The following is a 24,430-nucleotide window of genomic DNA, read 5'->3' as shown; positions in this document are numbered from 1 at the left end:
AGCCTAGTCACTAGCACGAATAGAAACCAGTACAAAACACCCCCAAGTTAGTGTTTTTCCACGGAGTACAGCCCATGTGCCGGTCGGGTCAAATCCATTGTATTGAAACTCTGGAAAATCCTCAAATGTGATCCAAATCTACCAGAGTTCACAACATGTCCCCCTCTAATTTGTTTTCGCCGTGCGCGCATTCTTGCCAATTCCGTTACGCACAGCATGCAGCAAACCAAGAAGCGTGACGCTAGGCTCCCAGGCCCTCCCAATGGAAACTACAAGTGTGGCCACTGTACATTGATAATATGACCGATACAACAACAACAAAAATCCCACCCAAGAACAGGTAAAGAATATAAAATCTAAAGCTTCATTAATTGTAGCACCACAAAAGTCCTATACATGTTCAAATGCCTCTGTGCTGCTGTTTATATTGGTCAAACTAAGCGAGCATTGAAACATCGCATCGCAGAACTTAAGGCTGCTATTAGAAATAAGAACAGATGATGCTATTGCGTGCCACTGCATCGAAGCCAACCATGGCTCACCTTCCTCCCTGCTCTTTGTAGCCATAGAACATGTCCAAGTTTCACCAAGAGGAGGTGATATCGAACATAACTAAAACATTCTGGCATTGTTTTTCCATTATGTACCGGCTGCACGACCATCCACTCAAGAAGAAACAATTGTCCAGCGCACTGATAGAGAATTCATCATTTAAAAAGTAACAAATATTTTACAGTCTTAAAGAGAGAAGACTATTCACTAGTCGAAGGTGTAATGGTACCATGGAAAGCCTTGCTGACAGCTCTCTGTAGGCATTTAGAAGAAATGTCTGTGGTCTACAACCACTACAATATAACACAAGGTATTTTTTAATACGAGGTGTTATTTATATGTATAGTAAGTAGTGGCAAGAGAACTGTTGACGCTACATTAGGTTAATAGCAAGTAACAACGAGAATAGTTGAAGATACACATGGGTAATAAGGGAGATTACCGAGTGTGTTTGGGAATGGTACTAAGTGGATGTGAAGTTGTGTGATTGTGAGATATGACATGTAAAGCTGATTTTGAAATTTGGATAATAAGCTGATTGATACTTGGATAATAAGAGGTTCTTTTTTTGGAACCTCTCCAGTGTATGGATAATTAACAATGATCCATTTAAGATGGACTTTGAGTGTCCCTGTGTAAGAATTTCCACAACACGTCTGAACGGTTTGGCCTACAAACTAATATGGAAAGATGAGGAGTCTCACAAACACTTCTCCGTTTTGCTCGAAGACCCCCATAAGTCAGTAACGCTGATGTGCCAGCTTCTGTCTGTAGCATCCAAACCGTTTTGGGCTACAAACATGGCATCCAGTTTCTGTCTCTCCGTCAGTGAAAAGCCATTGGTTAACTGAGCTCATAAAGCTCCCTCCTCACTCTCCTGTGAAACTCCACCTTGCGCTTTATTTCCATGTGCTTGTGGAACAGACTTCCAGTACCACTCACAATCCCAGATCTCTGAGAAACTCGGGAGGACCTGACCCAAAGCCACATGTTCAACCAGTTCTAGATGTACCATAATGCATTCTAAACATGGAATGTTGAGAAATACACAAATGGCAATAAACCAAAACCTGGTGAGAATACACTTTCATTCTTACCCATGTCAATATATTTGATGGTCTTTCAAGGAGATATTGATGTGCCATCCATGGTCCGGACTGATGAAATTGCTGGGTGTAAAAGCTCATTTTAGAAAAATGTAGAATCTTCAATGGCAGAAGCAAGTCATCTAGTCTTGGGGTTGTTGCAACCAAAACTGAGTTGCAAATCAACGCTGTGGCTCTTAACCAAGCATTCTCAATACAAACATTCTACCTACTTTGCTTTGAGTGATTTTGTGTTTTCATGATTCAGAATTGCCACGACAAAGAAAAATAGTGAAATTAAGTGAAGTACTAAAATCAGTTTTACATTGAACTCGACAGACATGCACCAATCACCCAGATATGTTGTGAATGGGTTGTGATATGCAATTTGCGACTCTCTGTTTCTATGCTTCATTGTAGAATTATAAAACACAGTTTCACTTGCGCACGCACACTATTCTATGGGATAAGCATGCTCTTGTGTGCCTATCATTTGTGTACCATAGGGGCCGTTGTTTTTGTATCGTGTGAATATTGACCCATATTTTACCAATGACTGTTTTGATAGTAGTTATTCACAGTATGTTGTACTCTACCTTTCCATAGGTGTGGTATGAGCAGGCTGCAGACAGAGAAGCACAGACAGAGACCAAGCCTGAAGGGTCAAAGGGCAAAGCCACCAAGTCAGCCAGCACCCAGGCTGCTACTGCAGAGAACAACCCTGCTGACTACCAGTTCAGACTGCTCACCCTCTGCAAGAAGGGCAAGGCTAAAGGTATTGCTGCCAGACCTCCATTGGTAATATTAATACAGAATGTCCCATGACCACTGAGACATGTTTTACGAAACATGTTTGGTTGTCCTGTTGACATGGTGGATTGTTGAATGCTTTTCATATGTTTCCTGATGGTGATCTCTATCAATCCCTCTCTCCTGCTACATTTCTCATCCTCTCTCCCTCCATCTCCCTCTGTTGGTCTGTCCAGAGGCCTATGATATGCTGAAGGATATTGATAGGAAGGGTGTGACCCTGGGCCCGGCCCCCTACGACAGTCTGATCCGGGCTCTGCTGGCCGAGGGTAATATGGAGAACGCCATGGTGGTCAAAGAGATGTGAGTTTGTCTGTGTGTGTTCACCAGTCAGTACGTCCTGTGTCTTCTCCCTCACTCCCCCTCTCTATCTGCCAGTGGTCCTGACAAAGAAACCACACACTTTTGCAGTGGGCTACTTTCACACTCGGAGTCAAATTCTGGTTTGTCACAGGTTAAGCTTACAGTATACAGGTCAGCCAGGGTTCTTGAATTCGGTTTGAGATTACCAAGTGATTGTGAATTGACCCTTAACCCTGCTGGATGTGAACAGCAGTGGTCTGGTAAGCCTCGGAAGCGCTTGAGCCCCTTCCTATCGCCACAGATTAATTTGGTTTTCTGGGAAGCGGATGACTTTGCACAAAAATGACAATCTTCTGCTGATTAGTAATGTATCGTGTGTGTGTGTGTTTTGGTTGTCCTGGGATCTTAGTAGCAGGAGTTATCCCTTTTAAAAAACGAGAGTGAAATTAGGTTCTCATCGCTCATAACACATGACTGATGATCTGTCCCCTTCGAGCAGGAGAGTCTTTGTATAATCCTCTTCCCTCGCTCACTGCCCTCGGGTGGCTGTTGAAGGTCCCTGTGTGTGTCTGTCTGTGTGTTTATGAACAGTTAGTAGAATTACCACAAGGACTCAATGCATACCTTCCACATTACACACACCACATCCCCACCTGTCCCCCTTTGCTCCAGAACTTTAGGTACCCCTACGTCAGGCCAGTATAGGGCATGACTTAACCCAGGGTTTTTTAGTCCTGTGAGGGACCTTGAATTTATCAGAGAAAGGATGCAGTGGGGGTTGGTTTAATCATGTGGGAAGATGATCAAGACGCCAGTAATAATTCCCCTAGTGTGTATAAAGCCCAGTCCCTTGCGTGTGGATGACTTAGACAGGGCTGGAGCCAGATGGGCCCAAGGCTGGGTTGGGGAGAGGAGGGGCTGCATCATAACTGAGCAGTGGGGCGCTTAGCAGAGATTAAGGGGATTGGGATGGAGAGAAATGTGGGAGGGTCAGAGTGGAAGTTGGGTGGAGGGGGGAGACCCCAGAGAGAGGGTAAAAAGAGTGCAAGAGATGGGGAGGCTAGAGGGCAGCGACAGGAGGGATTTTCTTTCCTTGGGATTGATAAGAATCACTCTGACCAAGGTTTCCGCAGCAATCTGTCCGAGTGTGCAGAGGGCTGGTGGTTGGTCGGCGCGGCGATAAGGAGCATGAGGCCAACGCTCAATTGAGCAGCCAGATTAATCCGGTCGGAGACTGTAATAATAAAAGGGAGATTGATTGAGGTATTAGTGGCTCTGAAATGGGGGAAAAAAAGATGTCTGAAAGGACAAGGGGATAGACTGAGGGATGGAGGGAAAGGGACATTACCTAGGGTCTCATCACTGCAGCAGCTGTTCTCTCCCTGCCCAGCCCCAGAGGAGACTCACCGCCCCCCACACTCGGAGCTGGAGAGGACCTCAGAGGGAGTAGTCTGAACACCCGGTTGTTTTGTAATACTTCTATGGCCAGACTTGATTGTCAGTCGGACTCACTTTCACTCTGTCCCTCTGTTTCAGTCTTATTTTCTCCCTCTTCTATTCCCATTTCAGTGGAGTGGAGGGTTGTTCACCTCTGCTGTAAGGTTGAAGATTGTTGACTTATGTCTGTTCTGTCTGTCTGTTCCTCAGTGCCGTAGGCCGTGTCCCAGGGTTCAAGCTGAATGACATAGCCAACAGCCTCCTCATCATTACACAGGTCAAGAGAGGGCTAGCCAAAGGTGGGTTTTTGCGTGATACGTGCTCAAACACACACGCTGAGTTTCTTTATTGCATACATTCTGTTGCATACATTCTGTTGCCTTCCTCCCACCCTTAGATGGCATGTCCACACTCAAGTACATGCTGCAGGGAGACCAGGTGCCCTCAAAACTGTCCGTCACACGATTGGTCCAATCCCTCGGTAGCAATGGGGATGTCCAAGGCATCCAGGAAGTGGAGGTTCTGATGAAGGGGTTGGGCACGCCCCTCAACCTGTCAAGCATGGTCTTTCTCAACAACACTGCCATGGCACACATCAAAAAGTAAGGTTCATCTACTCACCTACTTAGCACTCAATCACGCCCAGCTTTATGAAGGGGTATTGTCATGCTGTTATCAAGGGTTTCAGTAGCATTGCAGTGAACCTGTTTCTCAATGCTCTCAGGGTTAAATATCTCCTGGCCTCCAATACACAGCGGGGTTACCCAACTGGCACCCTGCGGGTGGTTTTATTTGGTCCCCCAAGTTTCCTAAGGAAAACATTTCATTGTTGTACATAAACACTGTAAAAACACCAGGAAGTCAGCTCCAATTCGTTTTAATTTTGGAAATCTGTTCCAAAGTATTCCCACGCAGAATGGAGGTGATTGTATACAAATAATAATTCATAACAATTGATTGAATTTATATAGCACTTTTCTGCCTACTGGCGCTTTATGTACAGTGCATTCGGAGTGTATTCTGACCCCTTTTTCAACAGCATTATTCTACAATTTGTTACATTGTTTGTTCCCTTCTCAATCTACACACAATAAAATCACATTTATTTACAATGCCCTTCTTACATCAGCTGATGTACAGAAACCCAGCCTAGGAAATACTCCCTAGAAAGGACAGAACCTAGGAAGAAACCTAGAGGAACCAGGCTATGAGGGGTGGCCAGTCCTCTTCTGGCTGTGCCGGGTGGAGATAACAGAACATGGCCAAGATGTTCAAATGTTCATAGATGACCAACAGGGTCAAATATTAATAATCACAGTGGTTGTAGAGGGTGCAACAGGTCTGCACCTCAGGAGTAAATGTCAGTTGGATTTTCATAGCCGATCAATCAGAGTATCTCTACAGCTCCTGCGGTCTCTAGAGAGTTGAAAACAGCAGGTCTGGGAAAGGTAGTACGTCCGGTGAACAGGTCAGGGTTCCATAGCCGCAGGCAGAACAGTTGAAACTGGAGCAGCAGCACGGCCAGGTGGACTGGAGACAGCAAGGAGTCATCAGGCCAGGTAGACCTGAGGCATGGTCCTAGGGTTCAGGTCCTCCAAAAGGGAAAGAAAGAGACAAAGAATTAGAGAGAGCATACTTAAATTCACACAGGACACCAGATAAGATAAGATAAATACTCCAGATATAACAGACTGATCCTAGCTCCTGACACATGAACTACTGCAGCATAAATACTGGAGGCTGAGACAGGAGGGGTCAGGAGACACTGTGGCCCCATCTGAACGATACCCCCCGGACAGGGCCAAACAGGCAGGATATAACCCCACCCACTTTGCCAAAGCACAGCCCCCACACCATTACTTCCGGCGCCGACTGAGATGGCCGCCTCGCTTCGCGTTCCTAGGAAACTATGCAGTTTTTTTTTTTTTACGTGTTATTTCTTACTTTAGTACCCCAGGTCATCTTAGGTTTCATTACATACAGTCGAGAAGAACTACTGAATATAAGATCAGCGTCAACTCACCATCAGTACGACCAAGAATATGTTTTCCGCGACGCGGATCCTGTGTTCTGCCTTACAAACAGGACAACGGAATGGATCGCATGCAGCGACCCAAAAAAAAACGACTCCGAAAAAGAGGGAAACGAGGCGGTGTTCTGGTCAGACTCCGAAAAAGGGCACATCGCGCACCACTTCCCAGCATTCTTCTTGCCAATGTCCAGTCTCTCGACAACAAGGTTGACGAAATCCGAGCAAGGGTGGCATTCCAGAGGGACATCAGAGACTGCAACGTTCTCTGCTTCACGGAAACATGGCTTACTAGGAAGACGCTATCCAGGACGGTGCAGCCAACGGGTTTCTCCACGCATCGCGCCGACAGAAACATGCATCTCTCTGGTAAGAAGAGTGGCGGGGGCGTATGCCTCATGACTAACGGGACATGGTGTGATGAAGGAAACATACAGGAACTCAAATCCTTCTGTTCACCTGATTTAGAATTCCTCACAATCAAATGTAGACCACATTATCTTCCAAGAGAATTCTCTTCGATTATAATCACAGCCGTATATATCCCCCCCCAAGCAGACACATCGATGGCTCTGAACGAACTTTATTTAACTCTTTGCAAACTGGAAACCATTTATCCGGAGGCTGCATTCATTGTAGCTGGGGATTTTAACAAAGCTAATCTGAAAACAAGACTCCCTAAATTTTATCAGCATATCGATTGCGCAACCAGGGGTGGTAAAACCTTGGATCATTGTTACTCTAACTTCCGCGACGCATATAAGGCCCTGCCCCGCCCCCCTTTCGGGAAAGCTGACCACGACTCCATTTTGCTGATCCCTGCCTACAGGCAGAAGCTAAAACAAGAGGCTCCCACGCTGTCCAACGCTGGTCAGACCAAGCTGACTCTACACTGCAAGACTGCTTCCATCACGTGGACTGGGACATGTTTCATATTGCGTAAGATGGAAATATTGACGAATACGCTGATTCGGTGTGCGAGTTCATTAGAACGTGCGTCGAAGATGTCGTTCCCATAGCAACGATAAAAACATTCCCAAACCAGAAACCGTGGATTGATGGCAGCATTCGCGTGAAACTGAAAGCGCGAACCACTGCTTTTAATCAGGGCAAGGTGTCTGGTAACATGTCCGAATATAAACAATGCAGCTATTCCCTCCGCAAGGCTATTAAACAAGCTAAGCGTCAGTACAGAGACAAAGTGGAATCTCAATTCAATGGCTCAGACACAAGAGGCATGTGGCAGGGTCTACAGTCAATCACGGACTACAAGAAGAAACCCAGCCCAGTCACGGACCAGGATGTCTTGCTCCCAGGCAGACTAAATAACTTTTTTGCCCGCTTTGAGGACAATACAGTGCCACTGACACGGCCTGCAACGAAAACATGCGGTCTCTCCTTCACTGCAGCCGAGGTGAGTAAGACATTTAAACGTGTTAACCCTCGCAAGGCTGCAGGCCCAGACGGCATCCCCAGCCGCGCCCTCAGAGCATGCGCAGACCAGCTGGCCGGTGTGTTTACGGACATATTCAATCAATCCCTATACCAGTCTGCTGTTCCCACATGCTTCAAGAGGGCCACCATTGTTCCTGTTCCCAAGAAAGCTAAGGTAACTGAGCTAAACGACTACCAGTAGCACTCACTTCCGTCATCATGAAGTGCTTTGAGAGACTAGTCAAGGACCATATCACCTCCACCCTACCTGACACCCTAGACCCACTCCAATTTGCTTACCGCCCAAATAGGTCCACAGACGATGCAATCTCAACCACACTGCACACTGCCCTAACCCACCTGGACAAGAGGAATACCTATGTGAGAATGCTGTTCATCGACTACAGCTCGGCATTCAACACCATAGTACCCTCCAAGCTCGTCATCAAGCTCGAGACCCTGGGTCTCGACCCCGCCCTGTGCAACTGGGTACTGGACTTCCTGACGGGCCGCCCCCAGGTGGTGAGGGTAGGCAACAACATCTCCTCCCCGCTGATCCTCAACACGGGGGCCCCACAAGGGTGCGTTCTGAGCCCTCTCCTGTTCACCCACGACTGCGTGGCCACGCACGCCTCCAACTCAATCATCAAGTTTGCGGACGACACAACAGTGGTAGGCTTGATTACCAACAACGACGAGACGGCCTACAGGGAGGAGGTGAGGGCCCTCGGAGTGTGGTGTCAGGAAAATAACCTCACACTCAACGTCAACAAAACTAAGGAGATGATTGTGGACTTCAGGAAACAGCAGAGGGAACACCCCCCTATCCACATCGATGGAACAGTAGTGGAGAGGGTAGCTAGTTTTAAGTTCCTCGGCATACACATCACAGACGAACTGAATTGGTCCACTCACACTGACAGCGTCGTGAAGAAGGCGCAGCAGCGCCTCTTTAACCTCAGGAGGCTGAAGAAATTCGGCTTGTCACCAAAAGCACTCTCAAACTTCTACAGATGCACAATCGAGAGCATCCTGGCAGGCTGTATCACCGCCTGGTACGGCAACTGCTCCGCCCTCAACCGTAAGGCTCTCCAGATGGTAGTGAGGACTGCACAACGCATCACCGGGGGCAAACTACCTGCCCTCCAGGACACCTACACCACCCGATGTTACAGGAAGGCCATAAAGATCATCAAGGACATCAACCACCCGAACCACTGCCTGTTCACCCCGCTATCATCCAGAAGGCGAGGTCAGTACAGGTGCATCAAAGCTGGGACCGAGAGACTGAAAAACAGCTTCTATCTCAAGGCCATCAGACTGTTAAACAGCCACCACTAACATTGAGTGGCTGCTGCCAACACACTGTCATTGACACTGGCCCAACTCCAGCCACTTTAATAATGTGAATTGATGGGAAATTATGTAAATATATCACTAGCCACTTTAAACAATGCTACCTTGAATAATGTAGGGTAAGTAACATTATATATCTCATATGCATATGTATATACTGTATTCTACATCATCGACTGCATCCTTATGTAATACATGTATCACTAGCCACTTTAACTATGCCACTGTTTACTTTGTCTACACACTCATCTCATATGTATATACTGTACTCGATACCATCTACTGTATGCTGCTCTGTACCATCACTCATTCATATATCCTTATGTACATATTCCTTATCCCCTTACACTGTGTATAAGACAGTAGTTTTGGAATTGTTAGTTAGATTACTTGTTGGTTATCACTGCATTGTCGGAACTAGAACCACAAGCATTTCGCTACACTCGCATTAACATCTGCTAACCATGTGTATGTGACAAATAAAATTTGATTTGATTAGATATCTTCAACCACCAACTTACCATCCTGAGACAAGGCCGAGTATACCCCATAATGACAAAGCAGAAATAGGTTTCTAGACATGTTAGCAAAGTTTTTATTTGTAATAAACATCACATTTACAGAAGTAATCAGACCCTTTACTCAGTACTTTGTTGAAGCTCCATTGGCAGTGATTACAGCCTTGAGTCTTCTTGGGTATGACACTACAAGCTTGGCACACCTGTATTTGGGGAGTTTCTGAGATGTTTCTACAACTTGATTGGAGTCCACCTGTGGTAAATTCAATTAATTGGACATGATTTGGAAAGGCATGCACACCAGTCCCACAGTTTACTGTGCATGTCAAAGCAAAAACCAAGTCATGAAGTCGAAGGAATTGTCCGTAGAGTGCCGAGACAGGATTGTGTGGGGGCACAGATCTGGGGACGGGTACCTGCAGCATTGAAGGTCCCCATTCTTAAATGGAAGAAGTTTGAAACCACCAAGACTCTTCCTAGAGCTTGTCGGCCCGGGAGAGAAGGGCCTTGGTAAGGGAGGTGACCAGATGGGAGAACCTTCCAGAAGGACAAACATCCCAGCTTTGATGCATCTATACTGAACTCGCCTTATGGATGATAGCAGTGGCTCGGGTGGTTGTTGTCCTTGATGATCTTTTTGGCCTTCCTGTGACATCTGGTGCTGTAGGTGTCATTGAGGGCAGACCACGCCATCCACTGGAGAGCCCTGCGGTTGCGGGCGGTGCAGTTGCTGTACCATTTGGTATACAAGCCCGGCAGGATGTAAAGAGCTAGAAGCGAGGCAACCCTCTGTCGGCGCCATTTCTCTGCAGCACTCCACCAATCAGGCCTTTATGATAGAGAGGCCAGATAGATTTCACTCCTCAGTAAAAGGCACCTGACAGACCCTTGGAGTTTGCCAAAGGGCACCTAAAGGACTCCGACCATGAGAAACAAGATTATCTGGTCTGATGAAACCAAGACTGAACTCTTTGGCTAAATGCCAAGCATCACATCTGGAGAAAACCCGGCACCATCTCAAAGGTGCAGCATAGTGGTGGCAGCATCATGCTGTGGGGATATTTTTCAGCGGCAGGGACTGGGAGACTAGTCAGGATCGAGGGAAAGATGAACGGAGAAAAGCTCAGAGATTCTTAATGAAAACCTGCTGCAGAGCGTTCAGGACCCTCAGATTGGGGTGACGGTTCACCTTCCAACAGTACAACGACCCTCAGCACACAGCCAAGACAACGCAGGAGTGGCTTTGGGACAAGTCTCTGAATGTCCTTGAGTGGCCCAGCCACTCCGCAGAGAAGAATGGGAGAAACTCCCCACATACAGGTATGCCAAGCTTGTAGCATCATACCCAAGAAGACTCAAGGATGTAATCATTGCCAAAGGTGCTTCAACAAAGTACTGAGTAAAGGGTCTGAATACTTATGTAAATGTGATATTTAAGTTTTCTTTGTTTTAAATACATTTGCAAAAATGTCTAAACCTGTTTTTGCTTTGTCAGTTGGGGTATTGTGTGTAGATTGAGGAGGAAAAACGGATTAAATCCATTTTAGAATAAGGCTGTAACGTAACAGTGTGGAAAAAGTAAAACTGTCTGAATGCTTTCCGAATGCACTGTATGCCAATTAGGAATGAGAGGGATGATCAGGTAACCATGATGGAATGTGGCCAGGTTGGGAATTTAGCCATGACACCAGTGTGAAAACCCCTAATCTTACGAATGGGATTTTGAATGACCTTGGCCTCCAATACCCAGTGGGTTAACAATACCCTGGCCTCCAATACCCAGAGGGTTAACAATACCCTAGGGGAATACAGCACACACAATGTCACACAGAGGAATGTTTATGAAGAGGTTGCCACTACCGAATAGTCTAAACTCTCACCAAATATGAACAACCTAACCTGGGACCCCAACAAGCTAACACTTAACCCTTCTCCCTCCTCCCTTCCTCTAGTACCCCCCCCCTCCCCCTCCCTCTACATCCTTCCCTCTCCTTCTCCACCAGCCCACATGAATATTTAATCTGTGTCTGAATCCACTGTGACTGCTCTGACTGAGTCTGAATAATTTACAGAGGTCCATCTCTAAATGTGGCGCTCCTTTCTGGACCCTTCCCTCTTAACCAGTCAGCTCGGCTCAAATCGTGCCGCCCCGCACGTGTCACAGCTGCTTAGGCCAATCGTGGTGGGGGTGGGGTCAGAGTTCTTCCTGACAGGCCCTGGCAGGCGAGAGTGCAGGGAGTGCTGCCCAATCGGGCATGAGCGCCCTTTCACTTCCGCTATCCTATCGTCCTGCGTCTTGGCCCTAGGAGCTAGGTGGGGATGACACCCCCACGCCACTGTTAGCGGAGAGGATGCTAATGCGGCCGATAATAGTTTGATGCACTTTGTTTTTCTCTTTCTGTGTTTGGATGAATGATGAGGGGGACGCTCCTCGTATATTTAGAGAATATTTAATCATACCTCCCTGTATGCCCTCATCGACCTCTCTATCTCTGTTACTATCGTGTTTTACTGGTTATTTCCTTCCCAGAAAGTTCTGCTGCTACTTCCCCCAGCGGATACATTGAGGTCTCAGTGAAGAGATTGGATCCTTTTTTTTTTCATTTTCTGTTTTTGACCTCGCGAAATGCCTGTATTCTCTCTGTCAGTGGAGACCTGGACTCTGCAGTGGAGGGCTTGGAGGCTGTCTACACACAGGGTGATGGGCCTCAGGGTCCGGCTGCCAGCATGGCCTTTGTCTTCAGGAAGGTGTTGGAGGAGAACAATGGCGCTGCTCTGGATAAATGTAAGGAACACAGACACCTGTATAACCTCACCCGCCCACCTTCAGACGATGTGTCTTTAATGTCCAACATGGTCCCCACTTTCATATAGAATTTACTGCAGTAGTTGATACTCTTGGAACAGACCATCAGCAAGCAGTGTACCAACCTGTATACCCTATAAGATCAATCTTCTCATTAACCTTGCTGAGTGAGATCTATGTTGATTGTAAATCCTGTCTGTGTGTCTCTGTGTAGTAAGTGCCATGGCAGAGAGGCTGGCAAATCACTTTTCATCGTACAGAGCTGCTTCAGACCTCTTCCTACAGCTGCTGGAGGCTAACATGGTAGAGGACGCCAAGTTCATGCTGGCCGTACGTATCCCACTCACCCAGTGACATCAGCCACTACATTCAATCAGTTTGAGTTATTTGTCTCTGTGTGTAGCTCTCATGGCTGGCTGGCTGGCTGCCTGTCTGTTTCTCTGTCTCTGTGTGTGTGTTCATGTGTGGGTAAACATTAGGAAAACCTGCTCTTTCCATGACATCGACTGACTGGGTGAATGCTATGATTCCTTAAATCTGTGGGTGTTGCTCTCGTGGCTGGCTTTCTATCTATTTCTCTCTCTGTGTGTGTGTGTCTGTTCATGTGTGCGCAAACACGATTTTTGCCTGGATTTAGCAGTCCCAGACAAGTTTTTGAGCTCCTGGACAAAATGCCCATGTAGTTGCGCGGTCGTCACCAACGCTCCTTTAATGTGAGCGGGTCACACTCAATCTGAGCGCTACCGATCTTGTCTTTGAGCAGTCCCAGACATCCCCATATTTTTAAACAGTGCTCTTGTAGTGTGAGAAGTGCAATGACACGTTCTGAGCACGATGATCAGCAATAGTCAATGAGAGCTTGCCAGAGAAGAAGCCAGTGAGATGTTGTTTTTCATCACCCAGAATGTGTAGACTCTTGAGCAGGAGTGACGACCACTACTAGTGTGCGTTTTGTTCTTGCCAAAGTGTCAAATCGTTACAGCTCTGACGTTTCACAAGCAATGTTATTCCATTCAAAATGTTGGCTATATATTTGAACTCCGTATGGAAAGCGTGAATATCTGACTGGAAACGTTTGCGGCTGATTTGAGCCAGATCTTGTTGTAGTTATGTTAAGTGAGCAACACTACAGGAACGCTGGTCCTTTAATGTAAGAGGCTCAGCCATTTTTAGCATTTTGAAAGTTGTGTAGTCTACACCCAGCTTTATTGATGTCACTTGTTAAATCCACTTCAATCAGTGTAGATGAATGGGAGGAGGCAGGTTAAAGAAGGATTTTGAAACCTTGAGACAATTGAATGGTCAAGACAAAATTGAATGGGCAAGACAAAATATTTGAACAGTGCCTTTGAACGGGGTATGGTAGTAGGTGCCAGGTGCACTGGTTTGAGTGTGCCAAGAACTGCAACACCGCTGGGTTTTTCATGCTCAACGGTTTCCCATGTGTATAAAGAAAGGTCCACCACCCAAAGGACATCCAGCCAACTTGACACAACTGTGGGAAGCATTGGAGTCAACATGGACCAGCATCCCTGTGGAACGCTTTTGACAACCGACAAATTTACGTTGTTCTGAAGGCAAAAGGGTTGTATAATAATGTGTTAATAACTGTATTTTGATTTCCGTGCACATATCGATAAATCCACAATCCGGATAAAGGCAAAGGTTATTTAGCATACTTTGACTTCAAATCACCCTCAGTCACATTGAAATATAGATCACCTTCGCATCACAAAGGTCGATGAGTATAATGTACTTTGAGTATAATGTACTTTGAACATATGCAAGATCGGTTTGCTCAGTTATGTCATTTAAATGTAGCTCGAGCCACATGAACATTGAGAGGGAGAAGGATCAAAAGAGACCTTCTGGTGCCCCACTCCTCCAGATCATGTTCCCCTTGCATTCACATGTAATTATACTGCTGCTCAATGATTAACAAAGATGCTTGATTCCAACGGAGACATGAAAATGAACAGATACTCTAAGTTCATAAGAAATTAAAGCCAAATTAGAAGAATCCGTGTTTCGTGTAATATGCATCTGCTTGAGCATATTTAGCAGCTTGGCTGGTATTTCTGCAGGCCTCTCCCAGGTTTATTGTAACGGAGGAACAATTCTACCCTATAAGAAACTGTTAGCTAAACTCTGAAAAGCTTTTAACCAGGCAGATGACAAGTGTGTTGAATGAAGTCATTAAGAAGTGAGTCGGACCAGAAGTCAGTCAGGCAGGGTCCTCCTAGACCTGCTCTGGGAGGTGGGGTGCTGGGGGTAGAGATATTCTGACATTCCCTGCTTATCCAGAGCTTTTAAGCAGCCGTGAGGGAGTATGTTCGTCTGGGATCAGGGATACAGGGGGTTGCGTCACGGCCAGTCTGGCTTCTGGATAAAACGGGTCCTAGCGGAGAGAGCGAGCGACTGGAGGGAAGAGGAGAGTGGAGGAGTGTTGTTCTAATTGCCTGATTGTACTAAAGCCATTCTGCCGCTGAGTGACTCTGGCCCTCTGTTTAATACGCTGCTACTCCGCGCTGCGGTTAAAAGCCTCCGAGGCCGCCGCTTTTAATTCCACCCAAGGAAAGAAACACAGCGTTCACGAATGGCTTGTAATGTGACCTCATTGCCACTGAACCCAGAGAAGACTCCGAGCACGGCAGGGTTTAATGCGGCACTCACACTTTTCATAGTCTTTACTTCTTACCAATTTTTTTTAAGGTTACATCTTTAGCCCAAAGCAAATCCCTCTTAATTGTTTTATATAAAAAAGTATTTCTAAATCGAAGCCCTGAATTTAAAATGACTGCTTTGTGATAAAGAGCCTGTTTACATACATTCTTTCGTAGGTTTGAACCTTGGTTGGTTTCACTCATTCTCTCCTCGTTATGAGAGCTACTTCCCCTACCTCACTTCCTGCCTCTGGTAATTGACTAATGACAGAAAGTAAAGGTGGTGAAGTAAATTACCCCCTAGAATGCTACAGCGCAGTACAGATTCCAATCAGCCCCTTTATGTTGCTAAGTGTAGATAATTATACTTTAAAGTGAACAGGCACTGTACATTTTTAAATTTGATAAAGAAATAAGTAGTTATCTGGCTGACACCCTGTTGGCGGTGTAATGAACCTAGAACTGCAGAGAGCTGTCTGGAGTGCAGGGCATATAATAAAAGGCCTAAAGCAATTCAAAAACACTTAAGACACAAAACGCGCACGGCACAGCAAATAGAACCCTGTTCACAAGCAGAGATGCTCTCCTACAGTACATGTACCCTTGTGTGGTTGTACATTTGCATGTCTGCATTTGTTTCTGCACAGGCATTAGCTAAGTTTCTATCCAATTGGTGAATATTCCTAAATCCTGCATTTTCCAACCAGAGACATGTTTCCATCAAATTTGCTTGTTGTTGAGGAAAGGCTGTGTGTGGCAACGTAGTGCACTTAAAAATAACTTTTGCGGTTCAATTTACCCCACCAAAAAAAGCAATTTAAATGGGTTTCCATCGCATTTCCAACTCTACTGATGGTTTGTCACAAATGTTGCGTTCTAGCGAATGTGCCCACTGGTCTTGGCACTTGTGCTCTATCCAACATATTGCAGACAGTTTGGGTGGGCTCCCTACATGAGAATATGGATAAGAGCATCGATCATCATGTCACCAGAATAAGACCCTGGATATTCATTGGAAAGGAGCATCAAGTTCATAACTTGTTATATGTAGCCTAATAAACTGCATGGTCTCCCAAGTAGTGGGTGGACTATACGCCATATCGCATGACCTGATGTTTACTTCGATATGATGGCTATTATATCCAACACAATTTCTCGCATAAGTAATTTTACAAACACAAAAAGATCCCACCTTGTCTTGCGTATTCGGTTTTGTTGACCTATGGAAAGTTTACCGGCAAATGATCATTTTCCATCACTCCTGTCGTAACATTCTTTTTTTATTCAACATGTACTTTACTCTCATTAAAAGGTTGGATGGAAACCTGGTTAGTCACGTCTCTGATATCTCCTGCCCCTCTTCTCTTTCTCTAGCGCTGTCATGCTGTGGCTGAACAGAAGGAGATTCTGGTCTCTTACATGTCCAGGCTGGCCCAGAAACCAGGCCAGGTACAACCAGCTCCTTCAACCCTACTATATCATATCTGAACCAAAGGCTTGTTTGTTATTAGCCTTCATTTAAAGTGCCCGGAGAAATGCATAATCATTACACTTGAGTCATTTAGCAAACACACTTATCCAGAGCGACTTACAGGAGCAATTAGGATTAAGTGCCTTGCTCCAGGGCACACCAACAGATTTTTCACCTAGTCCGCTAAGGGATTCTAACCAGCGACCTTTCGGTTACTGGCCCAACGTTCTTATTCGCTAGGTTACCTGAATCCCTATCGTATTATCATTTTAAGGAGTGTTATGACTTGCTGGCATCTAACTGTTTATCTGTTATAGGTGGGCAAGATCAAGACCCTGATGACTCTCATCCCTGACTTCACAGAGAAGGAGACGTTGTATCCCTACCTGATGAAGTGCTATGGTAAAACGTTGTTTAAAGCCACGCTCAGAATAGAGTATAGATCCTCAACTAGATTCAGCTGAGGGACCTTTTTTTCTTGAATGAATGGTCAGGGGGCTGGAACATAATTACAAATAGCTTGTAGAGCGCAAATGTAATGCAAGAAGCCCAAACAGATAATAATTGACTTGAACACAATCATTTCAAACCTTGTTTTTGTTTGTATACGATCACATATCTCTCTATTATGCGTGGGAATACTTTGAAATAGATTTCCAAAATGTAGTGTTTAAAATATATATATATATATATATATATATAATACTGGTGACCTCTGGACTAGAGCATTTTACATAATGCACTCGTACTTAGGAAATACTCTATGTAAATGATCCAACTTGTGTATTTTACTGTAATTTTGCGAACTGTTTTTTGTACGATACAGTCCAATCACACAATTTAGTGACGTTGGGTAGAGTACGCCACACATTGTGTGAAGAGGTCAGGAGCTTCGGTTTTTCAGTTAGGTGCTCGGCTCCCTGGCCTGTCTAGGCTGTAGTGAGGCAACTTAAGCAGGGTGTGTCATTCAGCTTGCTGGCCTGTAGCGAAGTCGTCATTAGCTAGCAAATCAAAAATGCATCAGGCGAGAGGGAGCAGACGGCGTCTGCTGGAACCTGAGAGGTGTTTTTGGAGAACAGGAACACATGTTCACTAATGACTGGTTCTGCTTCAGCCAGTGTGGCGTGCTAAACGCGACATTCTGAAGTACTTCAGGTCTGCTGTTCTGCCTGCCTTACAGGGAACCTGACTATTTCATTAACATTGTTCTCCTCCTGGTCAAGAAGAGGTCAGAGGTACCAGTGGTAATATTAACACTGTTCTCCTCCTGGTCAAGAAGAGGTCAGAGGTACCAGTGGTAATATTAACACTGTTCTCCTCCTGGTCAAGAAGAGGTCAGAGGTACCAGTGGTAATATTAACACTGTTCTCCTCCTGGTCAAGAAGAGGTCAGAGGTACCAGTGGTAATATTAACACTGTTCTCCTCCTGGTCAAGAAGAGGTCAGAGGTACCAGTGGTAATATTAACACTGTTCTCCTCCTGGTCAAGAAGAGGTCAGAGGTACCAGTGGTAATATTAACACTGTTCTCCTCCTGGTCAAGAAGAGGTCAGAGGTACCAGTGGTAATATTAACACTGTTCTCCTCCTGGTCAAGAAGAGGTCAGAGGTACCAGTGGTAATATTAACACTGTTCTCCTCCTGGTCAAGAAGAGGTCAGAGGTACCAGTGGTAATATTAACACTGTTCTCCTCCTGGTCAAGAAGAGGTCAGAGGTACCAGTGGTAATATTAACACTGTTCTCCTCCTGGTCAAGAAGAGGTCAGAGGTACCAGTGGTAATATTAACACTGTTCTCCTCCTGGTCAAGAAGAGGTCAGAGGTACCAGTGGTAATATTAACACTGTTCTCCTCCTGGTCAAGAAGAGGTCAGAGGTACCAGTGGTAATATTAACACTGTTCTCCTCCTGGTCAAGAAGAGGTCAGAGGTACCAGTGGTAATATTAACACTGTTCTCCTCCTGGTCAAGAAGAGGTCAGAGGTACCAGTGGTAATATTAACACTGTTCTCCTCAAGAAGAGGTCAGAGGTACTGTTCTCCTCCTGGTCAAGAAGAGGTCAGAGGTACCAGTGGTAATATTAACACTGTTCTCCTCCTGGTCAAGAAGAGGTCAGAGGTACCAGTGGTAATATTAACACTGTTCTCCTCCTGGTCAAGAAGAGGTCAGAGGTACACTGTTCAGTGGTAATGGTATTAACACTGTTCTCCTCCTGGTCAAGAAGAGGTCAGAGGTACCAGTGGTAATATTAACACTGTTCTCCTCCTGGTCAAGAAGAGGTCAGAGGTACCAGTGGTAATATTAACACTGTTCTCCTCCTGGTCAAGAAGAGGTCAGAGGTACCAGTGGTAATATTAACACTGTTCTCCTCCTGGTCAAGAAGAGGTCAGAGGTACCAGTGGTAATATTAACACTGTTCTCCTCCTGGTCAAGAAGAGGTCAGAGGTACCAGTGGTAATATTAACACTGTTCTCCTCCTGGTCAAGAAGAGGTCAGAGGTACCAGTGGTAATATTAACACTGTTCTCCTCCTGGTCAAGAAGAGGTCAGAGGTACCAGTGGTAATATTAACACTGTTCTCCTCCTGGTCAAGAAGAGGTCAGAGGTACCAGTGGTAATATTAACACTGTTCTCCTCCTGGTCAAGAAGAGGTCAGAGGTACCAGTGGTAATATTAACACTGTTCTCCTCCTGGTCAAGAAGAGGTCAGAGGTACCAGTGGTAATATTAACACTGTTCTCCTCCTGGTCAAGAAGAGGTCAGAGGTACCAGTGGTAATATTAACACTGTTCTCCTCCTGGTCAAGAAGAGGTCAGAGGTACCAGTGGTAATATTAACACTGTTCTCCTCCTGGTCAAGAAGAGGTCAGAGGTACCAGTGGTAATATTAACACTGTTCTCCTCCTGGTCAAGAAGAGGTCAGAGGTACCAGTGGTAATATTAACACTGTTCTCCTCCTGGTCAAGAAGAGGTCAGAGGTACCAGTGGTAATATTAACACTGTTCTCCTCCTGGTCAAGAAGAGGTCAGAGGTACCAGTGGTAATATTAACACTGTTCTCCTCCTGGTCAAGAAGAGGTCAGAGGTACCAGTGGTAATATTAACACTGTTCTCCTCCTGGTCAAGAAGAGGTCAGAGGTACCAGGGGTAATATTAACACTGTTCTCCTCCTGGTCAAGAAGAGGTCAGAGGTACCAGTGGTAATATTAACACTGTTCTCCTCCTGGTCAAGAAGAGGTCAGAGGTACCAGTGGTAATATTAACACTGTTCTCCTCCTGGTCAAGAAGAGGTCAGAGGTACCAGTGGTAATATTAACACTGTTCTCCTCCTGGTCAAGAAGAGGTCAGAGGTACCAGTGGTAATATTAACACTGTTCTCCTCCTGGTCAAGAAGAGGTCAGAGGTACCAGTGGTAATATTAACACTGTTCTCCTCCTGGTCAAGAAGAGGTCAGAGGTACCAGTGGTAATATTAACACTGTTCTCCTCCTGGTCAAGAAGAGGTCAGAGGTACCAGGGTAATATTAACACTGTTCTCCTCCTGGTCAAGAAGAGGTCAGAGGTACCAGTGGTAATATTAACACTGTTCTCCTCCTGGTCAAGAAGAGGTCAGAGGTACCAGTGGTAATATTAACACTGTTCTCCTCCTGGTCAAGAAGAGGTCAGAGTTACCAGTGGTAATATTAACACTGTTCTCCTCCTGGTCAAGAAGAGGTCAGAGGTACCAGTGGTAATATTAACACTGTTCTCCTCCTGGTCAAGAAGAGGTCAGAGGTACCAGTGGTAATATTAACACTGTTCTCCTCCTGGTCAAGAAGAGGTCAGAGGTACCAGTGGTAATATTAACACTGTTCTCCTCCTGGTCAAGAAGAGGTCAGAGGTACCAGTGGTAATATTAACACTGTTCTCCTCCTGGTCAAGAAGAGGTCAGAGGTACCAGTGGTAATATTAACACTGTTCTCCTCCTGGTCAAGAAGAGGTCAGAGGTACCAGTGGTAATATTAACACTGTTCTCCTCCTGGTCAAGAAGAGGTCAGAGTTACCAGTGGTAATATTAACACTGTTCTCCTCCTGGTCAAGAAGAGGTCAGAGGTACCAGTGGTAATATTAACACTGTTCTCCTCCTGGTCAAGAAGAGGTCAGAGGTACCAGTGGTAATATTAACACTGTTCTCCTCCTGGTCAAGAAGAGGTCAGAGGTACCAGTGGTAATATTAACACTGTTCTCCTCCTGGTCAAGAAGAGGTCAGAGGTACCAGTGGTAATATTAACACTGTTCTCCTCCTGGTCAAGAAGAGGTCAGAGGTACCAGTGGTAATATTAACACTGTTCTCCTCCTGGTCAAGAAGAGGTCAGAGGTACCAGTGGTAATATTAACACTGTTTTCATGTTTCTGTCTTCTGCTTTCTTCAACACTTTTTGACCTCATGCATCAACTTTGTCTCACTCTTGCAAATGCATCCACACACAAACCCAGGTGTGGACAACGACCTGGTGTCGGCTAAAGCCCTGTACCAGCAGATGCAGACGGAGGGAGTGGAGGCTGATGAGCTGTGTCTGAAGAGACTTGCCGTGCTGTACAGGAACGCAGGACAGACCGTCCCCTTTACTGAGCCACCTGTGAGCGCGCGCACACACACTTTGCTCTGCTTGCCACCTCAATGGTATAGCAGTGTGTCTGTCATGAGTGTTTGACTAGCAATATAATTTGGTTGTTAGAAGGAAGATCCAAACCTGAGCAATGTCATGCCCACCAGACTGTCCTCATCCTGAGGGCTTGTGTTGTCTACTGGGCTACAGAACAACAAGTCACACTCTATACAAAAACACACACACATGCAGTGTACCGGGCCCCACACACCCCAGCCCTAACTGGGGTTGGCATCTTACCCACTGGTGACCTAATGTCTGTCAGGGTGTGTGTGTTGATGGGAGCTCTGGGTGTAATCCGAGCCAACAGTCTGCCTGCTCTGGGAGCCTCCATTCAGAAGGCCTCTGCTCCATGCTCTACATGTTTCTGCTTTTATCTGGGTTTTCTGTGGCTTGTATTGCATTATGCCTGCAGTCATAACCTACACATTACTATGTATTACAGTGATATCGGTTTTGATTGCAGTGGTCTTGTTCTCTTTTTTTTAGGTGTAAGTCTATAGGTTTGTTTGGCACTGAATTATGTCAGTGAGTTGTGTACTATGAGGCTGTAATGAGCTGGTAAGAGAGGTAGAGATTTACAGCACTTGAATCATCGAACAATATAGTACATTAACACAACACCAGCAAATTGGCAATCAGCCAAAGTAGTCACACTGCACTCCAGGAGTTCTCACTAACTAGGTCAACCACTTGAGCTGTTTACATTGCCTTGTAATCACACGCACACACCTGCAGAGCAAGCTCTGTCGATGCCGTAACCCCCCCCCCCCCCCCACCCACAGAGATGCAGAGAGAACTCTCATAACAGGCTCACTGTATTATTCAATACCTGTCGGAAAGGTACAGCCACGTTCCAAAACTGCCACAGTAGAGTAGAGATGGGGGGGGGGTCCAACATAACCCCCCCCTCCCCTCTTTTTTTTGTTGAGAACAATCTTCAGAGCTCTCAAATCACCTTTAAAGTTTCAACAAACCAATCTCAGGTAGTGCCCCCCTTCTCTACACCCTCTTCCACCCTTCTGTTTTCAGACTGCTGTTCTAGCTGGAGTACAAAGCAGTCTCCTGAGAGAGCAGATAAGGAGAGATTTGAAGCGCGGCCCGCGTCAAGCCCCTCCCGCCAACACGGCTATTTATCGACTTTAATTACACGGTTAATAGGGGAATATACAATGTTACAGCAACGTTAATCTCCTGAAAGCACTCACCTTCTCTAAAAAGCCCCACTTTTTTCAGCCTGAAAGCAGGGCTTAATTAGGCGGACTAGTGGGAGGGGAGGAAAAGTGTAAATCCCTTATTTGTGTATTAATCAGGATTTGGAGATGAAACAAGAGCCCGTGATTGGATGGAGAAGTCTATTAGTTAGACCCAGGGGTGCGGTGGACTTGTTGAAAGGGGAGTGAGCCCTGGCTACGATTGCGATACACACACACACACACACACACACACACACACACACACACACACACACACACACACACACACACACACACACAAACAAATACACCGTCCACACCCACACTGTTAATTTGTAGATTGTACCCACTTTGGTTTTGGTTGTTTCCTGTCATATACTGACTATCTGTTACTATGAACTGTGTCTGCTAAATTGCCATTGAAGTCGGAAGTTTACACACTTAGGTTGGAGTCATTGAAACTCGTTTTTCAATCACACAAATTTCTTGTTAGTTTGGCAAGTCGGTTAGGACATCTACTTTGTGCATGACAAGTCATTTTCCCAACAATTATTTACAGACAGATTATTTCACTTATAATTCACTGTATCACAATTCCAGTGGATTAGAAGTTTACATACACTAGGTTGACTGTGCCTTTAAAAAGCTTGGAAAATTCCAGAAAATGTCATGGCTTTAGAAGCTTCTGAAAGGCTAATTGACATCATTTGAGTCAATTGGAGGTGTACCTGTGTATGTATTTCAAGGCCTACCTTCAGACTCAGTGCCTCTTTGCTTGACATCATGGGAAAATCAAAAGAAATCAGCCAAGACATCAGAAAAAATGTGTATACCTCCACAAGCCTGGTTTATCCTTGGGAGCAATTTCCAAATGCCTGCAGGTACCACGTTCATCTGTACAAACAATAGGATGCAAATATAAACACCATGGGACCATGCAGCCGTCATACCGCTCAAGAAGGAGACTCGTTCTGTCTCCTATAGATGAACGTACTTTGGTGCGAAAAGTGCAAATCAATCCTCGAACAACAGTAAAGGACCTTGTAAAGATACTGGAGGAAACGGGTACAAAAATATATCCACAGTAAAACGAGTTCTATATCAACATAACCTCAAAGGCCGCTCAGCAAGGAAGAAGCCACTGCTCCAAAACCGCTATAAAAAAGCCAGACTACGGTTTGCAACTGCACACGGGGACAAAGATCGTACTTTTTGTAAAAATATCATCTGGTCTGACGAAACAAAAATAGAACTGTTTGGCCATAATGACCATTGTTATGTTTGGAGGAAAAAGGGGGAGACTTGCAAGCTGAAGAACACCATCCCAACTGTGAGGCACGGGGTTGGCAGCATCATGTTGTGGGGGTGCTTTGCTGCACTTCACAAAATAAATGGCATTATGAGGGAGTGGAAATGATGTGGATATATTGAAGCAACATCTCAAGACATCAGTCAGGAGGCCTACAAACCTGACTCAGTTACACCAGCTCTGTCAGGAGGAATGGGCCAACATTTACCCAACTTATTGTGGGAAGCTTGTGGAAGGTTACCTGAAACTTTTGACCCAAGTTAAACAATTTAAAGACAGTGCTACCAAATACTAATTGAGTGAATGTAAACGTCTGACCCACTGGGAATGTGATGAAAGAAATAAAAGCTGAAATGAATCATTATCTTCACTATTATTATATGACATTTCACATCCTTAAAATAAAGTGGTGATCCTAACTGGCCTAAAACAGGGAATTTTTACCAGGATTAAATGTCAGGAATTGTGATAAACGGAGTTTAAATGTATTTGGTTAAGTTGTATGTAAACTTCCGACTTCAACTGCAACTATTGGGTGACCTTTCTTCTTTGACTCCCTCTTTCCAGGAGACGTTTAAGTTTTATGCAGAAAAGCTGAAGGAGAAATCCAAGGGATTACAGCCGAGCACCGCAGTGGAGGAATAAGACTGTCGCTACTCTTCTTCATTCTGTCCTTTTTGTTTTGTTGGTTTTTTTTTATAAGCTGTGAAAACAGAACTTGTGGAAGTATTACTGGATGTTAGTCTGTCCTCCATGTTGATTTCTGATGATTAAAATTGATGTACAGAAGTATTTATGCAATAAATGTTAGGAACTAGACTGA

At 45.3% G+C, this 24,430-nt stretch overlaps 1 protein-coding gene across 1 annotated transcript in view; it reads left to right on the top strand.

Moving 5' to 3' along the window:
• Nucleotides 1-24,426, top strand: part of lrpprc (leucine-rich pentatricopeptide repeat containing) — an 81,076-nt gene extending 56,650 nt beyond the window's left edge. Inside the window, exons 29-38 of the mRNA XM_046357328.1 lie at nucleotides 2,244-2,412; nucleotides 2,624-2,750; nucleotides 4,398-4,486; nucleotides 4,585-4,789; nucleotides 12,173-12,309; nucleotides 12,545-12,660; nucleotides 16,368-16,442; nucleotides 16,782-16,866; nucleotides 20,930-21,072; nucleotides 24,175-24,426. Coding sequence (XP_046213284.1) covers nucleotides 2,244-2,412; nucleotides 2,624-2,750; nucleotides 4,398-4,486; nucleotides 4,585-4,789; nucleotides 12,173-12,309; nucleotides 12,545-12,660; nucleotides 16,368-16,442; nucleotides 16,782-16,866; nucleotides 20,930-21,072; nucleotides 24,175-24,252 — 1,224 coding nt within the window. The 3' untranslated portion in view covers nucleotides 24,253-24,426. The remainder of the gene's footprint in view (nucleotides 1-2,243; nucleotides 2,413-2,623; nucleotides 2,751-4,397; nucleotides 4,487-4,584; nucleotides 4,790-12,172; nucleotides 12,310-12,544; nucleotides 12,661-16,367; nucleotides 16,443-16,781; nucleotides 16,867-20,929; nucleotides 21,073-24,174) is intronic.
• The last annotated feature ends 4 nt before the right edge of the window (nucleotides 24,427-24,430 follow it).

This window comes from Oncorhynchus gorbuscha, linkage group LG07 (assembly GCF_021184085.1).
Source record: "Oncorhynchus gorbuscha isolate QuinsamMale2020 ecotype Even-year linkage group LG07, OgorEven_v1.0, whole genome shotgun sequence".
In the NCBI taxonomy this organism is placed as follows: domain Eukaryota; kingdom Metazoa; phylum Chordata; class Actinopteri; order Salmoniformes; family Salmonidae; genus Oncorhynchus; species Oncorhynchus gorbuscha.
Note: the sequence above shows the minus strand (reverse complement) of the source record. Positions and strands in the feature narration are given on the sequence as shown.